The 14,618-nt window shown below is 42.6% G+C and overlaps 1 protein-coding gene across 4 annotated transcripts in view; it reads right to left on the bottom strand.

Annotated features, from left to right (window-relative positions):
* Positions 1 to 14,618, bottom strand: part of CSNK1G2 (casein kinase 1 gamma 2) — a 153,653-nt gene that overhangs the window by 26,467 nt on the left and 112,568 nt on the right. For all 4 annotated transcript variants that reach the window (XM_069217383.1, XM_069217384.1, XM_069217386.1 and 1 more), the window contains 2 exons: positions 12,163 to 12,311; positions 8,968 to 9,051 (listed from right to left, as the gene is read on the bottom strand). In XM_069217383.1, the coding sequence (XP_069073484.1) occupies positions 8,968 to 9,051; positions 12,163 to 12,311 (233 nt within the window). The remainder of the gene's footprint in view (positions 1 to 8,967; positions 9,052 to 12,162; positions 12,312 to 14,618) is intronic.

Raw genomic sequence — 14,618 nt, 5'->3', positions numbered from 1 at the left:
TTCTTATGATATTGTGCATATGACACCAGTGGTATAGTAGGAGCTTCACACCTCTCCTAGTTCAGCCTAAGCTGCTCTGCTAAGCTACCTTTTCTATCAGCCTAAGCTGCTAGACACCTCTTCTACACTAATAAGGGATAACTGGACCTGGTGCAGAGTGTAAGTGCCCCTTGGTACCACTACAAACCGGGCCAGCCTCCTACAAGGTGACGTTATGAAATGCAGCTGCTCTTGACACCACCTGTGTATAAGCTGTACTGTCCTCAGGTGGCGACGGCCTCGCTGGGTAACAGTCTGGGCTGTTATCGGACACAGGCGCATCATAAAGATCCCATGCGTCGGGATCATCCTGACTCATTCCAGTATGAGTTGGGATTGCATCAGTGGTGGAGTGGCTACCGGTGATGTGTGCGTTGATGGTGGTGGGGATGGTGGCGGTGTTGTTTGTTTTGCCAACTTTGCCTGTGGCTGCTTGTCCTTTTCTTGAAAGGCAAGTCTTCTTTTCATCCTAATTGGGGGAAGAGTACTTGTGTCCTTTTGGATGTGGAGCCTTCTATGAGTGTAGTCTGGCTCCACTGACTGTAGTTCTTGTCCGAACTTATGTCCTTGCATTTGGGAGGACAGTCACTGTTCCTCTGTGTAGGAACCTGATTTCGGTTCCGAGGCTGGATGTTTCGGAATGGAAACCTTTTCGGTAGCTTTTTTTGGCTCCGACGACACCTTCTTTATTTTCGGCGTCCCGGTCTCTCGGTGCCGACTTGTTTCGGTGCCGCACCTGCTCGGACCCGCTGTCTCGGGCTCGAGTTTGCTGTGTGCCGGTATCTCGACTGGAGTCGGATGACTTCGACACATGCGTGCCCTTTTTCGGGTTAAGCCATGGCCTGCTGGCGGTGGCGTCCCCTGGGCTTTTGTGGTCTTCTCGTGAGTTTTGTGTGTCGACGTCTTACTCACGGTTTTAGGCGTCTCTTCGGGATCAAGCTCTTCCGAGTCAGAGTCCTGGATGGAGAAGGTTTCTTCTTCCTCCTCCAAGTGTCTTTGTCCTGTCGGCGCCGACGCCATTTGCAGTCTTCTTGCTCTTCGGTCTCTTAGTGTCTTCCTCGACCGAAACGCTGGACAGGCTTCACAAGTATCTTCTTTGTGTTCTGGAGACAAACACAAGTTACAGATGCTGATCTGTATACGGATACTTGTTGTGGCATTTGGGGCAGAAGCGGAATGGGGTCTGTTCCATCAGCCTTGAAGAGACACGTGGTCGGGCCGACCAGGATCGAAAAAACCCCAAAGGGCCACCGGAGCTCTTCAAAAGTCGGTGTTGATCTGTTGTAACTAACCCGATACCGAACGCAAACAATACCGTTGAATTTTCCGAGATTCTAACTATCTTTCCGAACCGAAACACGGAGCGAAAAGGAACACGTCCGAACCCGATGGTGGAAAAAAAACAATCTAAGATGGAGTCGACACCCATGCGCAATGGAGCTGAAAGGGGAGGAGTCCCTCTATCTCGTGACTCGAAAAAGACTTCTTCGAAGAAAAACAACTTGTAACACTCCGAGCCCAACACTAGATGGCGGGATGTGCAAAGCATGTGTATCTGCAGCTACACATGCCATCGAACATTGTAGAATCAGCTCTCCTGCTGAGCTGCTATGAGGATTTCATTGTTTTTTTTTTATGTAAAGCATTTATCAATTACAAGTGTTTTGTGAAAACTATGAAGCGTGAAGGGGAGACCCAAAAAAATGAATGACTGATTATGTAACAGTGTGAACAATGTGACCAGTGCGCTTTCTGCGCTGAGAGAACTATGGCCGCCACGGAGCATGAAGGGGAGAGACAAAAGAAAAAAATAGTTTGCCCATGCTGAAGAATATCGGCAATCGTGCAATAATGCATGTAACGGGGTCAGTCTGCAAGGCGGTAACAAGCCTACCCCAAGGCGGAAGAAACAAAGCATTTACCAACATTAAGGGATTTTTAAAAGGCAAGCCCACGAACAATTGAGTGATAGGGTGACATGGGCAGTGGTTGTTAAAAGCCCACAAAATACTTACAACAGGTTTAAAAGCGCTTGCATGCTCAATCTAAAAATGAACCAGTGTAATCTCCTCCATATATTAAAAGCAACAACTTCATCCGCTATTAAACTATTCTTCAACAGTGCTAGCGATAATTCCATTCTGGTCTCAATGGGTTCTCTAAGGTCAGAAAAGGCTCAACATAGAGAAATCTTGTTGCAAAGTATAATGGAATGTATTTACAGGTGAGTGACTTCTGTGTAGTAACATTTACGCTTGTCACCAACTTCCCTGCAGGTCTCAGTCTATTAACACATGCCACCGTTGAAGGCTCACAGCTTGTACAAAAACTTTGAATAATGCAAACACACTGTTCCTACAGTTAATGATTGTCCACTCTAGAGTGAAAATACAAAACACACACACGGCTCAGCTATTTTTCAGCCCTCAATAGGGTGCACATTGATTTTGCGTATACCTGCACGGAGCCCCCCAACCTGCTGGCCGAAAGGCAATGTCCTAAAGGCTCCACAGTCGGGATCCGACCAACCTCGCCAAGCTCTTTCCCCTCAGGTGATGGCTAGTGATGGAAGCAAAAGAAGAACATTGGAAGAAGGGGTGGGGGTGAGCAGGAAGGGAAGAAAGTTTAAAGGGAAAGGTGCAGGCACAGGACAGAAAGGAGGCGAGAAAAGGAAAACAAAGAGTAACTCATGCAAAATAAAAAAGGCAGAAAACTTTCCCAGAAATGTTTTCAACAAATGGAAGCCAATGGAACATCTTACTAACAAACTAAGTATAGGAGTTATGCTAGTCCTCAACTCCGGGAATACCCCAACTTCGAGGAGATGCAGACTAAGGGCCTCATTACGACCTTGGCGGAGGGGATTACTCCGTCACAAATGTGACGGATAGTCCATCCATCGTATTACAAGTTCTATAGGACACAATGGAACTTGTAATACAGCAGACGGGATATCAGTTACATTTGAGATGAAGTAATCCCCTCCGCCAAGGTTGTAATCAGGCCCCAAGTGACAGTTTTGCAAAGGCACTCTGCAGATGAGGAGCATGCACAAATTTTATCCAGAACTCAAGGACCTCTAGAAAGTAAGGGCTATTTTACAAACAAATTCATTGTAAATGAGGAGGTGTTGGCTAGGCCACTGCATGGCACAGATGAAAGCTTAACACATTCTCAAACTCTGTTTGTAGTCTCCCAATTGCTTCCTGATTATGCTTGATGGCAGGCAGCTATCCAGAAGAGGGCACACTCGAGCAAGAAACTTAAGCACATGCCCTAAACAAAGTTGTTCAATCCAAGTTCATATTTAATGAAAGTGCTCTCCTGTTTGTACTATACAAGGTGTAAGCTAAAATTAAGATGGGTAGTTTAAACAAATTTTTGATTAAGCATACAAAATCTTCCCCATCCCAAAATTTAATTGAGAAGCAGAAGCTACTGGCAAACAACACAATTTCACCCTGATGGAATACAAGGACTACTGGGAGCCTTGGTGGCAATGCTGGTGCTTGATTTCTAGAGGACCCCTATCAGATTTAGGCTAGGACTCTCACTTGAGAGATGCCTCTCTCCCATTTTTAAAATATTTGAATTCCATCAAAAACCCACAATGTTTTAAACATAATTCATTTCCGAACCACACATTCATACTTCCTATATTACATGAATTAACCTAACTTTTACTTGCCCATCCTCGAACCAATAAAACGTGAGGCCACTCTATGTTATCTAATTTGTTTGACTGAAAACCATAATATAAATATCAGCAGAAAGAGGCCTACTAAATCTCTATATCTAATTCCCGTCTTGTTATATCGGCTCAGCAAATTAGTCTTCAAGTTGGCTTCTGGGATTCCTCGGTTTACTACCCACTACACTGTGTACATTCCTCCCTTCTTATTACACTTCCACAGCTCACATGGCCAACTGAATGGTACATTGTAATCATTCCTAAAAGACTAACTTGTCTGAAGTCCGTGATGCAAAGTTCACTTGGCTGTTTTTTTTTTTTTAATTCACTACAAACTAAGGAGACTTGAACTGTGATACATTAATACCAGACTATCGGAGGCCAAAGCGAAGATGCAGGCATGTTGGTCAATTAAGACCGAGCAGCCCATCAATCGCTGGGGGTCAACTTCTAACAGACCCTTCTCCATCTTCATATGGATGACAATGGGTCATTAGTGATACAGCGCATGCCCAAAAGCAAAAACCTACCCACTGTTTTCCTCTGCCAAGACCAAAGTCAGGGTTTACCTTGACAATGTCAAGTCCATGTCATTGGGCATTATCCTCCATGCTTCTACGTTTAGTCCACCAGCGTCAGGTTACTGATTATTTAGAAAGTGCGCCCTTTCCCAGGACTCTATTTGCACTGTGGAGAAAGCAAGTAAAGTCGAGGAAAAGCGAGGTCTTGTCTAAAGGAAAAAAAAAGGGAGCTGCGAAGACGCAATCTGAATTGTCCCTGTGCTGACAAACATGACCCAGATGAGCCAATCCACCCTTCAGCACAAATGATGACGGCAGGCTTTTGTTTTTTGTGTAATTAGTAAATTCTATATATTTACTGTCTTGGTAAATCCAAGGTATCATTTAAGGCACAAGGTGCTTTACAATTCTGAAGGTCCTTACTCTTTGATTGGTATATTCACACTCTATAAGCCTGAACATATTTTACTATCATAACTGTGAAAGCTCAATACCCTTGTGCATGTTTCAGAGGTGGAGTAAATACTTCCGCTTCTGTGCCATTAACTAGCTTGCAGGATGTTTAGTTTCCCACGAATTCCAAAAACCTGCCACGTATGACACTCAGTTGACATCTGATTGCTTCGGCACCATTTAAGCAGAAAAGATTGCCAAACACCATGTTACTGACATGAATGCACTGTTTTCCTGAATTGCATATCCACCTTCCTCCAGGTTTGGATTGATGAAAGACCAGAGAACGAGCCATTTTACCACCAATGTTAGTGGGTATTGGAAGTGTGGCCCATTGTGTATGAGTTTTTCAAGTGTAGTTTTTTTTTAAAAAAAGGAAATTTAATAGGACAAGTCAAAATCTAATCGGATGCCACATGGCGCGTTCAGTTAATTGGAGGACCTTTTCCTTAAAACCGACACAACAACATTGACACTTTGTAGACTTGCCACTTTAATTACCTGTGGGCACACCCAGTTTCTTGTTGACTCACCCGGCGTATTGAAAGTTCCTCATCCCAGTCAGCAGGGAATTTTTGCCGAAAGTGCTCTTGTCAAACAGCAGAAGCAACTGCAGAAAAAGTGCTGGCCAGGCAGGCCACCATATCAAGACTGGCCGCACAGCATGTGTTTTTGTATTGCAGAAAAAATCTAAAGCATGGGGGAATTAAGTGGCTGGGTTTGCTTTGGAATACAAAAAACAAACATTTATTCTCACACAGGGAAGAATCTCTCTGCACATTTGGGACATCCTTCCCCACAGGATGATGAACATCCGAAGGCTTGTCCTAAGCAGAGCAGGGGTTTTGACTTTGATGCTGGTGACCTGGTATCCAATGCAAGACCCAGCTGCAGCTCCACAGTCGAAGACCTGCAAAACCATAGATTTGGCATAACTGGACATCAGCCCGTTTACACTGTAAACGCAGTGCTTACCTGCAAAACTACAGGTTTGGCATAACCAAATAACAGATTTACAGTGTGTGTGTTGTTCTGGCAAACCCTAAATGACCCTCTTAGTCAATGCTATGTTTGAACGAATTTCCCACAATTTCTTACTATTGCACATGCGACATTCCATACATCTGTTCCTCCATTTTAAGAGGGACAATGCTTGCCCCTGCTCAACTTCTCAATCACTACAGACCTAACCCTTTTACCATTTCTGAAGCGGTCATCTGAGCCCCAATAAGGTAAAGCATTTGCCTCCTCTAAATCACAAGCTTTATCCCTAATGACATAAGCCCTAATCCACTTCCCAATATATCATACGCCACTTTCCAATTGTGCAAGTAAATGTCTACCCGAATACAAATCCAGTATTTCACTTACTCAACGCAAGATCTAATCCTCAGCTACATCACAAAACTCTGATCCCTATTCCTCGATCACCTAAGCTCTAGTCCGTTTCCTGATCACATAGCAGATTTTTGGTGGGTCAGGAAAAGTCTGAGCAATAAATAAAGATTTATTCAATTCTAGTGTTTAATGTATCACATTTGCCAGTGCTTAAAAGACAAAAGGTAAAATTTCAGGCTAGGTCTCCTGACAAATTGCTATGGGATTGGTGTTTACTTTTCTTCCTCTGTCTGCAAACTGAGAGGAGTTTTTAAAGTGAATTATGTGATAATCTTGCTAAAACACAGGAAATGATAAAGGAAAGGCTGCAGATTTTTTCGCAACATACAGCAAAATGTTAATACCCTTAAATAAACAGTATACCTTCAGCAGTTATGAAAAATTAAAAAGGAGCATATTGTTTGCAGCTCTGAATTTTTTTGCAGCACTGAAGACTTAAATATGATCAAAACATCAAGACACTTCAATTGGTGATACACACACGATGAATATTCACAGAAACACATTACCTTGTGTATGCTATTCAGTGTCATCAGTAAAACTGGTTCTCTGTGCAAAGTTAGTGGCCATTGCAGTGGAAAATGTGCTGTCTGTAATGACAACGCGCTACAATATGATCCTTTAATCGCATTTTTAAAAAGTGCCTGCCTCAAATCACTGAAGCTAGGTCGGTCGCCAAAGAGTGTCAATCTCAAAAGTAGGTTGGTTATGGTTCTAAATGATTTGGGAACTACTGATAAAAACAATATTTTTTTTTCAGTCATCATCCCTCTTTGTGATTCAATAAACCCTACTCTATTCCGCACAAACTATAATCCACTTTGAAATTAAATAACCCAAGTGTTATCAGCATTTTCCCTCTGGCCAAGGATATGGGGACCTAACTTGTTTTTGGAGAAAGATCATGTGTGCCGTTCACAGTACGGCACCAGTCAGGAGGAGCTCCCATTTTATCAGACTGACTTGAGGTCACGGTACAGGTCAAATAGGGTCCTCTTTCATGCTCTCCAGGTCAACTGGTTGTCTGCTGATCGCTGCCCAACAATTTTAGAAATATCAATTGTGCTTCTGATACAAACTACCAACCCTGGGAGTGGTTTTGGGAGTTGACGATATTTATATTTGGAAATGTATTCTCAATGTCGAAACTGATGCCTGAAGCCATGTTCAAAACACAAACCGGAGCCCTCAGGGATCCCGGGCCGAGAGGATAGACTAAATGGCAACTAAGCCCAATTGTTTGTTGGGGAGGTACAGAGACGCCTGGGAGAGAGGTGCAAACGTACAGTCTAACTCATTAAAGTTTACACAACAACAAATATCTAATTTTTCTTATTCTCAAGAAGGCCTAGGGAAAAGCGTAGAGTGATCATATGTCCATTTCTCAGGAACCTGACCACTCTGTAATTTTCCAACAGTTCAGCCTCCCACAATTATTAGCTACAGAGAAAGGCTACTGTTCCAGGAACAGTAACAAAAAAATTCGGATGACATTCATTATGGAGGAACCTTGGAATCCAAGGCTGCAAAACACCTTCAGCTGTCACCCAACATCTCGAGTACCACCTTAAAATGACACACTGTATGGTGCACTGCGAGACCAATATGTTTTTTGATAAAATGAAAAAAAATTAGTTGAAAAGCTTACGCATGACTGTGTTGCTTTGCTCCATGTATGCTTAAATCTCACAGTCCATACGGAAGCACTTAGTGATGGTCTGCACCAGGGTCCATGTTGGAGCTTTTCACAACTGTGGATGGAATGTGACCAATAAAAAAAAATATGATGAATGGGGTTTGTTCCTAATGTACGAGCACCTCACTTTAAAGCCGAAAGAATCAGCCAAACGAAAAGGACACACTACTAGAAGACCTTTTTTGCGATAGCCTTTTCACTACCCTCAACCACGCAGTCTCAAAGAAAAGTCCATGATTTGTTTAAATGTGGTATGGGCTTCTGAGCAGGGGTGAGGGAAGCAAGTAAATGAGAGTGAGGATGAAGGGCTCTTGAACCCTGGTTTATGCTTCACTTATCTTTGTATATCTTTCTTGCTCAGTCTGTGGAGCCTTTACTACTCTCTTGTAAAAGACTGGTAACTCCACCATGCTGTAGGTTTGGGTGGGTGGTGAGTATCTGAGGAATAGCCATTACATTATTACAGTCAACTTCTCTATTTTTCTTAGATCATTTTGTTTTTCAGACTCATCTCATCTCTCTTCCATGCTAGTAATGTGTGAAATTTAAAATGGGCGGACAGTATTGTATCTTGTAAATTTTGTGAAGTGGATAACTGTTTATTCTGACCTTTTTTCCCACCACAAACATATTTCAGTGAGAGACTTCCTCAGCAAAAAACTGTCGTTTTTTTGTTAAAACTACACAATTTTTGTGAAGTTTTTTTTTTTTTTTTTTTTAGCTTTCCAAGCTTGGGAACTTCAAAAACTGAATAAGCAATGTCGACCACTGATCGTAAACTATAAACTGTAGTACTGTTTTACCCTTCAATCACCTGACTGATACATGCATATAGACTTGATTCCATAAAAACCATTTGCTGTGACTTCTACTACCACTGGATTTCCAATAAGAGATCCTGGCAAATTCTATAGCCAGCCTCCTGCCTTGGGAGGTGCTTGAAAGGGATTGTTGCCATACTCTGCTGCACTCTTTCCAGTGTAACTCCCCAATGGTTATGTCTGAGCAAAATGTGTCTTGTAAAGGAGCACAACGTAGAGCAGTTCAAAGCAGTAGATCCTCACCAGGAACCATGCTTGTGAGAAAACATACTGAGGTAAGTGCGTTTTCATAGGGTCTCGTAAGAAGCAGTGCCCTGTTCCTGACCTTGTAACACTTCAGCTCCTTACCTGGTGCTTGGTGTGTGGCTGCACTTTGTCCCTGTGGGTTGCTGGGGCTGAGACATCACTGGGGATTGTACCAATAGGGGTCGGCTGCAACAAGACATCAAAGCAGAACAGCAATTAAAATTTTGCACTGATTAAAATGTACTTCGATTTTCATCATTACTGAAAGACGCCCCAAAGGAGAACTTGCCAATTTCTTTAATCTGAAGGAAAGTATAAATCTATATGTCCAACCAGCCATTAACATATTGCAGGCAAATAAAGTGTTCTTTCTGCTGAATATTGTGATACCTTTTGTTGTACAAACATACATGATTCTTTTTGTAAGTTTGTGCACAGACAAGCACCAATACTGAACTGTCCATGAGACTGACCGATATGACACATGGATACGACATCTACCCAGCACAATGAGCTGCGCTGACGATAGGTCAGTGTCCTTTTTTCCATTCCTTTTGAGCCAGGGACAAGGCTGCAGAGACTGAGAAACTGCAGAGTACCTGGAACCAACTCTTAAAACAATGTGGGATCAGTGAAGAAACTGTAGATAGAGTATCATCAAGACAGATCATTACCAAAGGTAACTAACAAACAAATTACTTACCAGTAACAATAGCTTTGCAACTAGGAGCAGATCTAGATTCAAAGGGGTTGATCAGCCTCCCTAATTAAGGGAGGCAGTTTTCAAAGAAATAGAGCGTTCTTTAAACAAAAATAATAATAAAAATGAATCTAATCACTTCGAAAAACCACTCCTACTCTGTCAGAGAGCACTTTTGGCACACAACCTACCTAGGACACACTCGATCCAACATACTTCCAGCCATAAACTAGGAAAGGCCACCCGGGCCCTTTGAATTTGAGTCCTCAGTGGCCTCATTGGAAGTATATGGCAGCATCCAAATTCTGCAATAGAATACATCATTCAGGCCATATGTGGATTGCCTTTGATGGCAAACAGTCTTTTTGGGAGGAGACAACTTTCCTAATCAATGTGCTACATAGACAGAGTCACTTCTGTGGAACCTTTTAACAGAAGGCAATCTCAATCATAAACCAAAGACTGGTCAAGGCTTACACTGCTACACAGTGTTCGCATGAAGATTATCACTGCTGTGCCAAAAATATGCACACTCCAGGACACTCCACTATTAAACAATAAAGACAAATACAAAGTATACAACCACAGCTGAACATGAAAAAGATAGAAACAAAACAATGCTGGACCCGTCAATACTGTCTTTCTTCCTGCCTCGTTCATGGTCTCCTCACCCTCGTTCTTATGACTGAACCCACTGGAGGTAAAAATAAATATGAAAAACTGAAGCAGATGCCAATGGCTGGGGTGCTTTGGAGCTCTAGAGAACATCATGCTCGAATCTCATTACAGACATTTCGAGCCAACAAATGTAAATCGTTTTGGAGTAAAAGGCACTGCACATTTCTGTCTGATGCACTGTAAGGCAGGTAATGCAAAGCATGAGAACCTACAACAATGTCATGCTGCGATGTACAGGCGACTGCAGAGGATTGACATGGTGAAGTGCAACGAAGTGCTGTGAGCTGTACAGGACAGCAATCACAGAACCAAGGTTGGCTGAAAGACAAACATGCCATATCCGTTCCTTCTTCATTAGCTGGTGAAACACACCGGGGTACTATATTTAGCTCTTGTAGCATTTCAACAGTTCTTTACTCTAAAGCGTTAAGACTGTCCTTTCATCTGTTATCACATGATCTAGAATGCATTACAGCCTTAACATTAACGTACTTGGAACTAAAATAGCCAACTCATCACTTAGTGCCAGAAATAACTGGTGTTAAAACATACTTATAGCATGAAAGGTTATCAATACCAGTGCTTAATTTGTAAACAAAAGAATGCCGGTGCCTGAAGCTTTGCAAGAAGCCAGCGGCTAGTGCAATTAAACGTTGACACGCTGAATTCAAAGTCGGGTAGTCTTTAATCCACTACCAGACACGCCATGTCCGTTCTCGCATGTTCCTGCTCTCTCTCTGTGACTGTTCCGCTACCTCTCTTCCTCCATCTTTCCGATCTGCGCTCGTTTTCCCTCTCTTGGACTCCTAAACATCTGATGTGGAGAGATAAGTGCCAATCCCCACAAGTAACTGCCAGTGGCCCCTACTGCCTACCACCGGCTCAAATTAAGCACTGTATGACACAATATCTGCCTTTGATTTAAGATCTGAATCACCTCCATATGTTTACAATGTGAGCAACGAGCAGAAGCTGGTGGGTGCTTACATCTACTGGTGTTCCTGCTCCTCCTACATGTCCACATGCCCAAACCCCTACACCCTCTATGTGCTTTACAGTCTGTCTATGCAGATCTGTCTCAATCATGTCACACCAACTATACTGTGTCTTCCTTTGCCCACATTCCCTGCCAGTTTCTCAAGCTCCTCGTACTATACGTGCCACAACCCATGCACTGTTCGTCCATATGTCCCAAGCTTTTTCCTCTACGTGCTAAAAACCTCTTCACAGTAAATCGCTGTGCCATGAAGCCCTCCCCAGTGTCTTTTCGTCTGAACCTATCTCCTCACACTGTTCATTCCAACCTTTTCAAACCAAATTCTCCTATTTCCAAGGGTGCTCCTATCATCAATAAATGCACCCACAAGTTCTCACACTCCCTGTCCATGGGCTCCCAAACTTCTTGAATGTGTTAGTTCTGTGAAAGTACAAGGACATGAGATACTTGGTCAGTCAGCTACTGTCCTATAATCTTTCCATACTTCTATTCATGTGCCTCAGTCCTCAAGCTATCTATCCCGATCTCTTATGTTCCTTACAGTGTTAGACACATTTTTTCATTGTGCACCAAGCTCCAGCCTGATGACTCAGCCAGACAACTCTACGTTACTTACGACAATTAACTATGCAGATACTACATATTTAAAGTGTACTTGGATATGAACCAATACAGATACTAAGGTTTGCACATAAGTGCAGGTTTATGCTACTGTGCAACCCAAATATTGACAATATTAATTTCTACTTCTGAAGTGTGGCTTGGCACTAGCAAACGCTGTTCCTGATACTAGGCCTTGTCATAGTACAATGATGAAGATTGTTGTGGGATTTCAGGATTTAGTTTGGGGTCAGCGAGGAGTCTATAGAAAGAAGCCAGTCATCAGTGCAGGAGGGGGGAATCTTTCATGCTTAACACTTACCAACTGCTTCCCCACCCAATCGTATTCATAGTCAAAGATGTAACCGTGGCGGTCAAAGAGGTCAGTGAAAAGCTTCCGCAAGTAGTCATAGTCTGGCTTCTCAAAGAAATCGAGCCGCCGCACATATCGCAGGTACGTGCCCAACTCCTCTGTCATGAGAGAAAGCAAAAGACAATAGTCATTAGAATTCATAATCTGGACACTTGTTTTGGTAGGCATTCTGCAGATGTGTAAAACTAGGGCTTTTAAAAACAGGCTTTTCACATACATTTGCAAATTCAATACACACAACATGAGGACATAAGCCCAAATAGTCATTGTGGTGGGGATTAGGGAGATAGCATAGATTCCCCATATCATACTGGGAAGCTACACCATTCAAAACATTACCTTAAAAACCCTTACCACTTCAAGTTAGGGTTGCAAGGTATTCATATTAAAAACCAAAAGGAAGCCACCCAGCAGAAAACAAAACACATGGAGCAGACTCATTTATATAGATGAAGACATCTTAACTCAAAACCACTGTGTCTGCAGGATGTTCTTACTGGATTACATTTAATACACATTTCTTTAACATCAGTTTGTTATAGTCTCTTTGTTACAAGATAAAACTATCACTTCACAAACACGATCTGATGAAATACTTCATCACTAAATATTTTCAAAGAAATGACTACATGTTCCTTTTAAATGAGTTGTCCTGGTTTATTATCTTCTCTGGCACAGGCCTTTCCATACAGCGTGGCCTGATGTACCTTTTTTCCCCACCAGTACCTCATTCAAAGGAGATCTTAGTGCAGCTCTTTTGAGGAAACTAAAAGCACCGATTTTTTTTAATGTAAAAAAGGCATCAGAGTTGGTGTGAGAAATATCTAAAAAGAATCACAAAGACAACAGGTCCTGCTTCTAATATTAGGGTGTAATATTCAAAGACACTTGTATGTGCATGCATGGGACATCTCGGTACAGTTTATGTCAAGACATGAAGAACAAACCATTCCAAGGTTACCACCTGCGCACATGCATGTACTAGCACCATCTCACAATGATTTGTTATATTTTGACAAAAAAAAATCCAAAATGTCTGCAAGCACTGGCAGCGATCTAGCTGCCAGTGCTTGCATTTTTGGTAAATTGTAACAAAACACACTGCAATAAGGCAACCAGTGCGCACACATGCGGTAATGATATTTTTAGTTACACTATTATAAATTTTCAGTTTCAAGATGGTAGACAGACTTTCTCGAATGGAAAACTGATGATACAGCCTGGACGGATTGCCACTCCGCACAGTGGAAGTGAGCAGCCCAGTAACAGTGTGCAGAGAACTACTGAACCTTGGGTAAAGGCAGAGAAGAGGACTGGCTGGATTAGATTAGAGCAGCGGGGGTAAGTGGGAAGAGTAGCGGGCGCTTGATGGATAAACACTGAACAAAAACGTGTTCCAGTTTGCTTTCAAAATATGTGACTTGCATGAATAATTGAACAAAAAAGACTTCGCCTTCGTAGTAAAAAGCAAACAGACAACGCAAGATACCTTTAAATTATAAATAAATGGAGCACAAGAAGGAGCAGACCAACTCTTAGAGCAGGATACAGCTTTGCTGCTATGAAGCGACAGAAAACAAATGACAACCGTTATATCAAGAAGTTAATGACCTTACAAGTGGAATACAAACATAAACCAATGAAAACTGGTTAAAACGCAATAGTTCACCTGGCAAGCAACCCAAGAAACTGAAAGCAACACTATCAATGAATATAGGGGGCTAAACCAAGTAAGCTCCTTTATGTATACGGGGAGAAAGCGAGCGAAACGTCTCGGTTATATAGGAGGGTGTAACAAAGCATAATCCCACATACAGAAGCAGATGCCATTCTGTAGAAATGTGCACATTTCACAGGACCTATGTAGCTCTCTGATAGCAAGTAGTTCCGAATCACGTCTATCGGCCAATGATAAATCTGGATGGAAAAGAAAGAACTATTCTAGTAATAAAGAGGCTGCAGGTTACGCAGAACGCGGCAGCTAGACTTCTCATGAATACCCCAAGGCATCTTTCCGCTAAACCAGCACTTGCAGCTCTTCATTGGCTCCCAATTAAGCAGCGCATTCAGTTTAAAGCTCTGTGTCTTGTTCACAGAGCCTTACACAATAAGGGTCCCCTTTTCCTTAGAAAACGGATCTTTCTTTACTCGCCCCTTAGACCTCTTAGATCTCGTTCTTCTCGACAGGTTTACATCCCTTCGGTCAAGAGATCATGGGGAGGTAATTCGTTCTCCATCAGGTCTGCTCGGCTCTGGAATGCCCTGCCCTTTGAATGCCGTCAGGAATCCTCTGAACTTCTCTTTAGGAGGAAGTTGAAAACCATTCTCTTTCCCAGTTAATCTGCTTCCCCTGGCTCTTCCGACATTCATGGTGTACTTTAGCGCTGGGATGCCCCCGGGTAGCC

Source organism: Pleurodeles waltl, chromosome 12 (genome assembly GCF_031143425.1).
Source record: "Pleurodeles waltl isolate 20211129_DDA chromosome 12, aPleWal1.hap1.20221129, whole genome shotgun sequence".
Classification (NCBI taxonomy): Eukaryota; Metazoa; Chordata; class Amphibia; order Caudata; family Salamandridae; genus Pleurodeles; species Pleurodeles waltl.
This window is presented reverse-complemented; position numbering and strand designations above follow the sequence as displayed.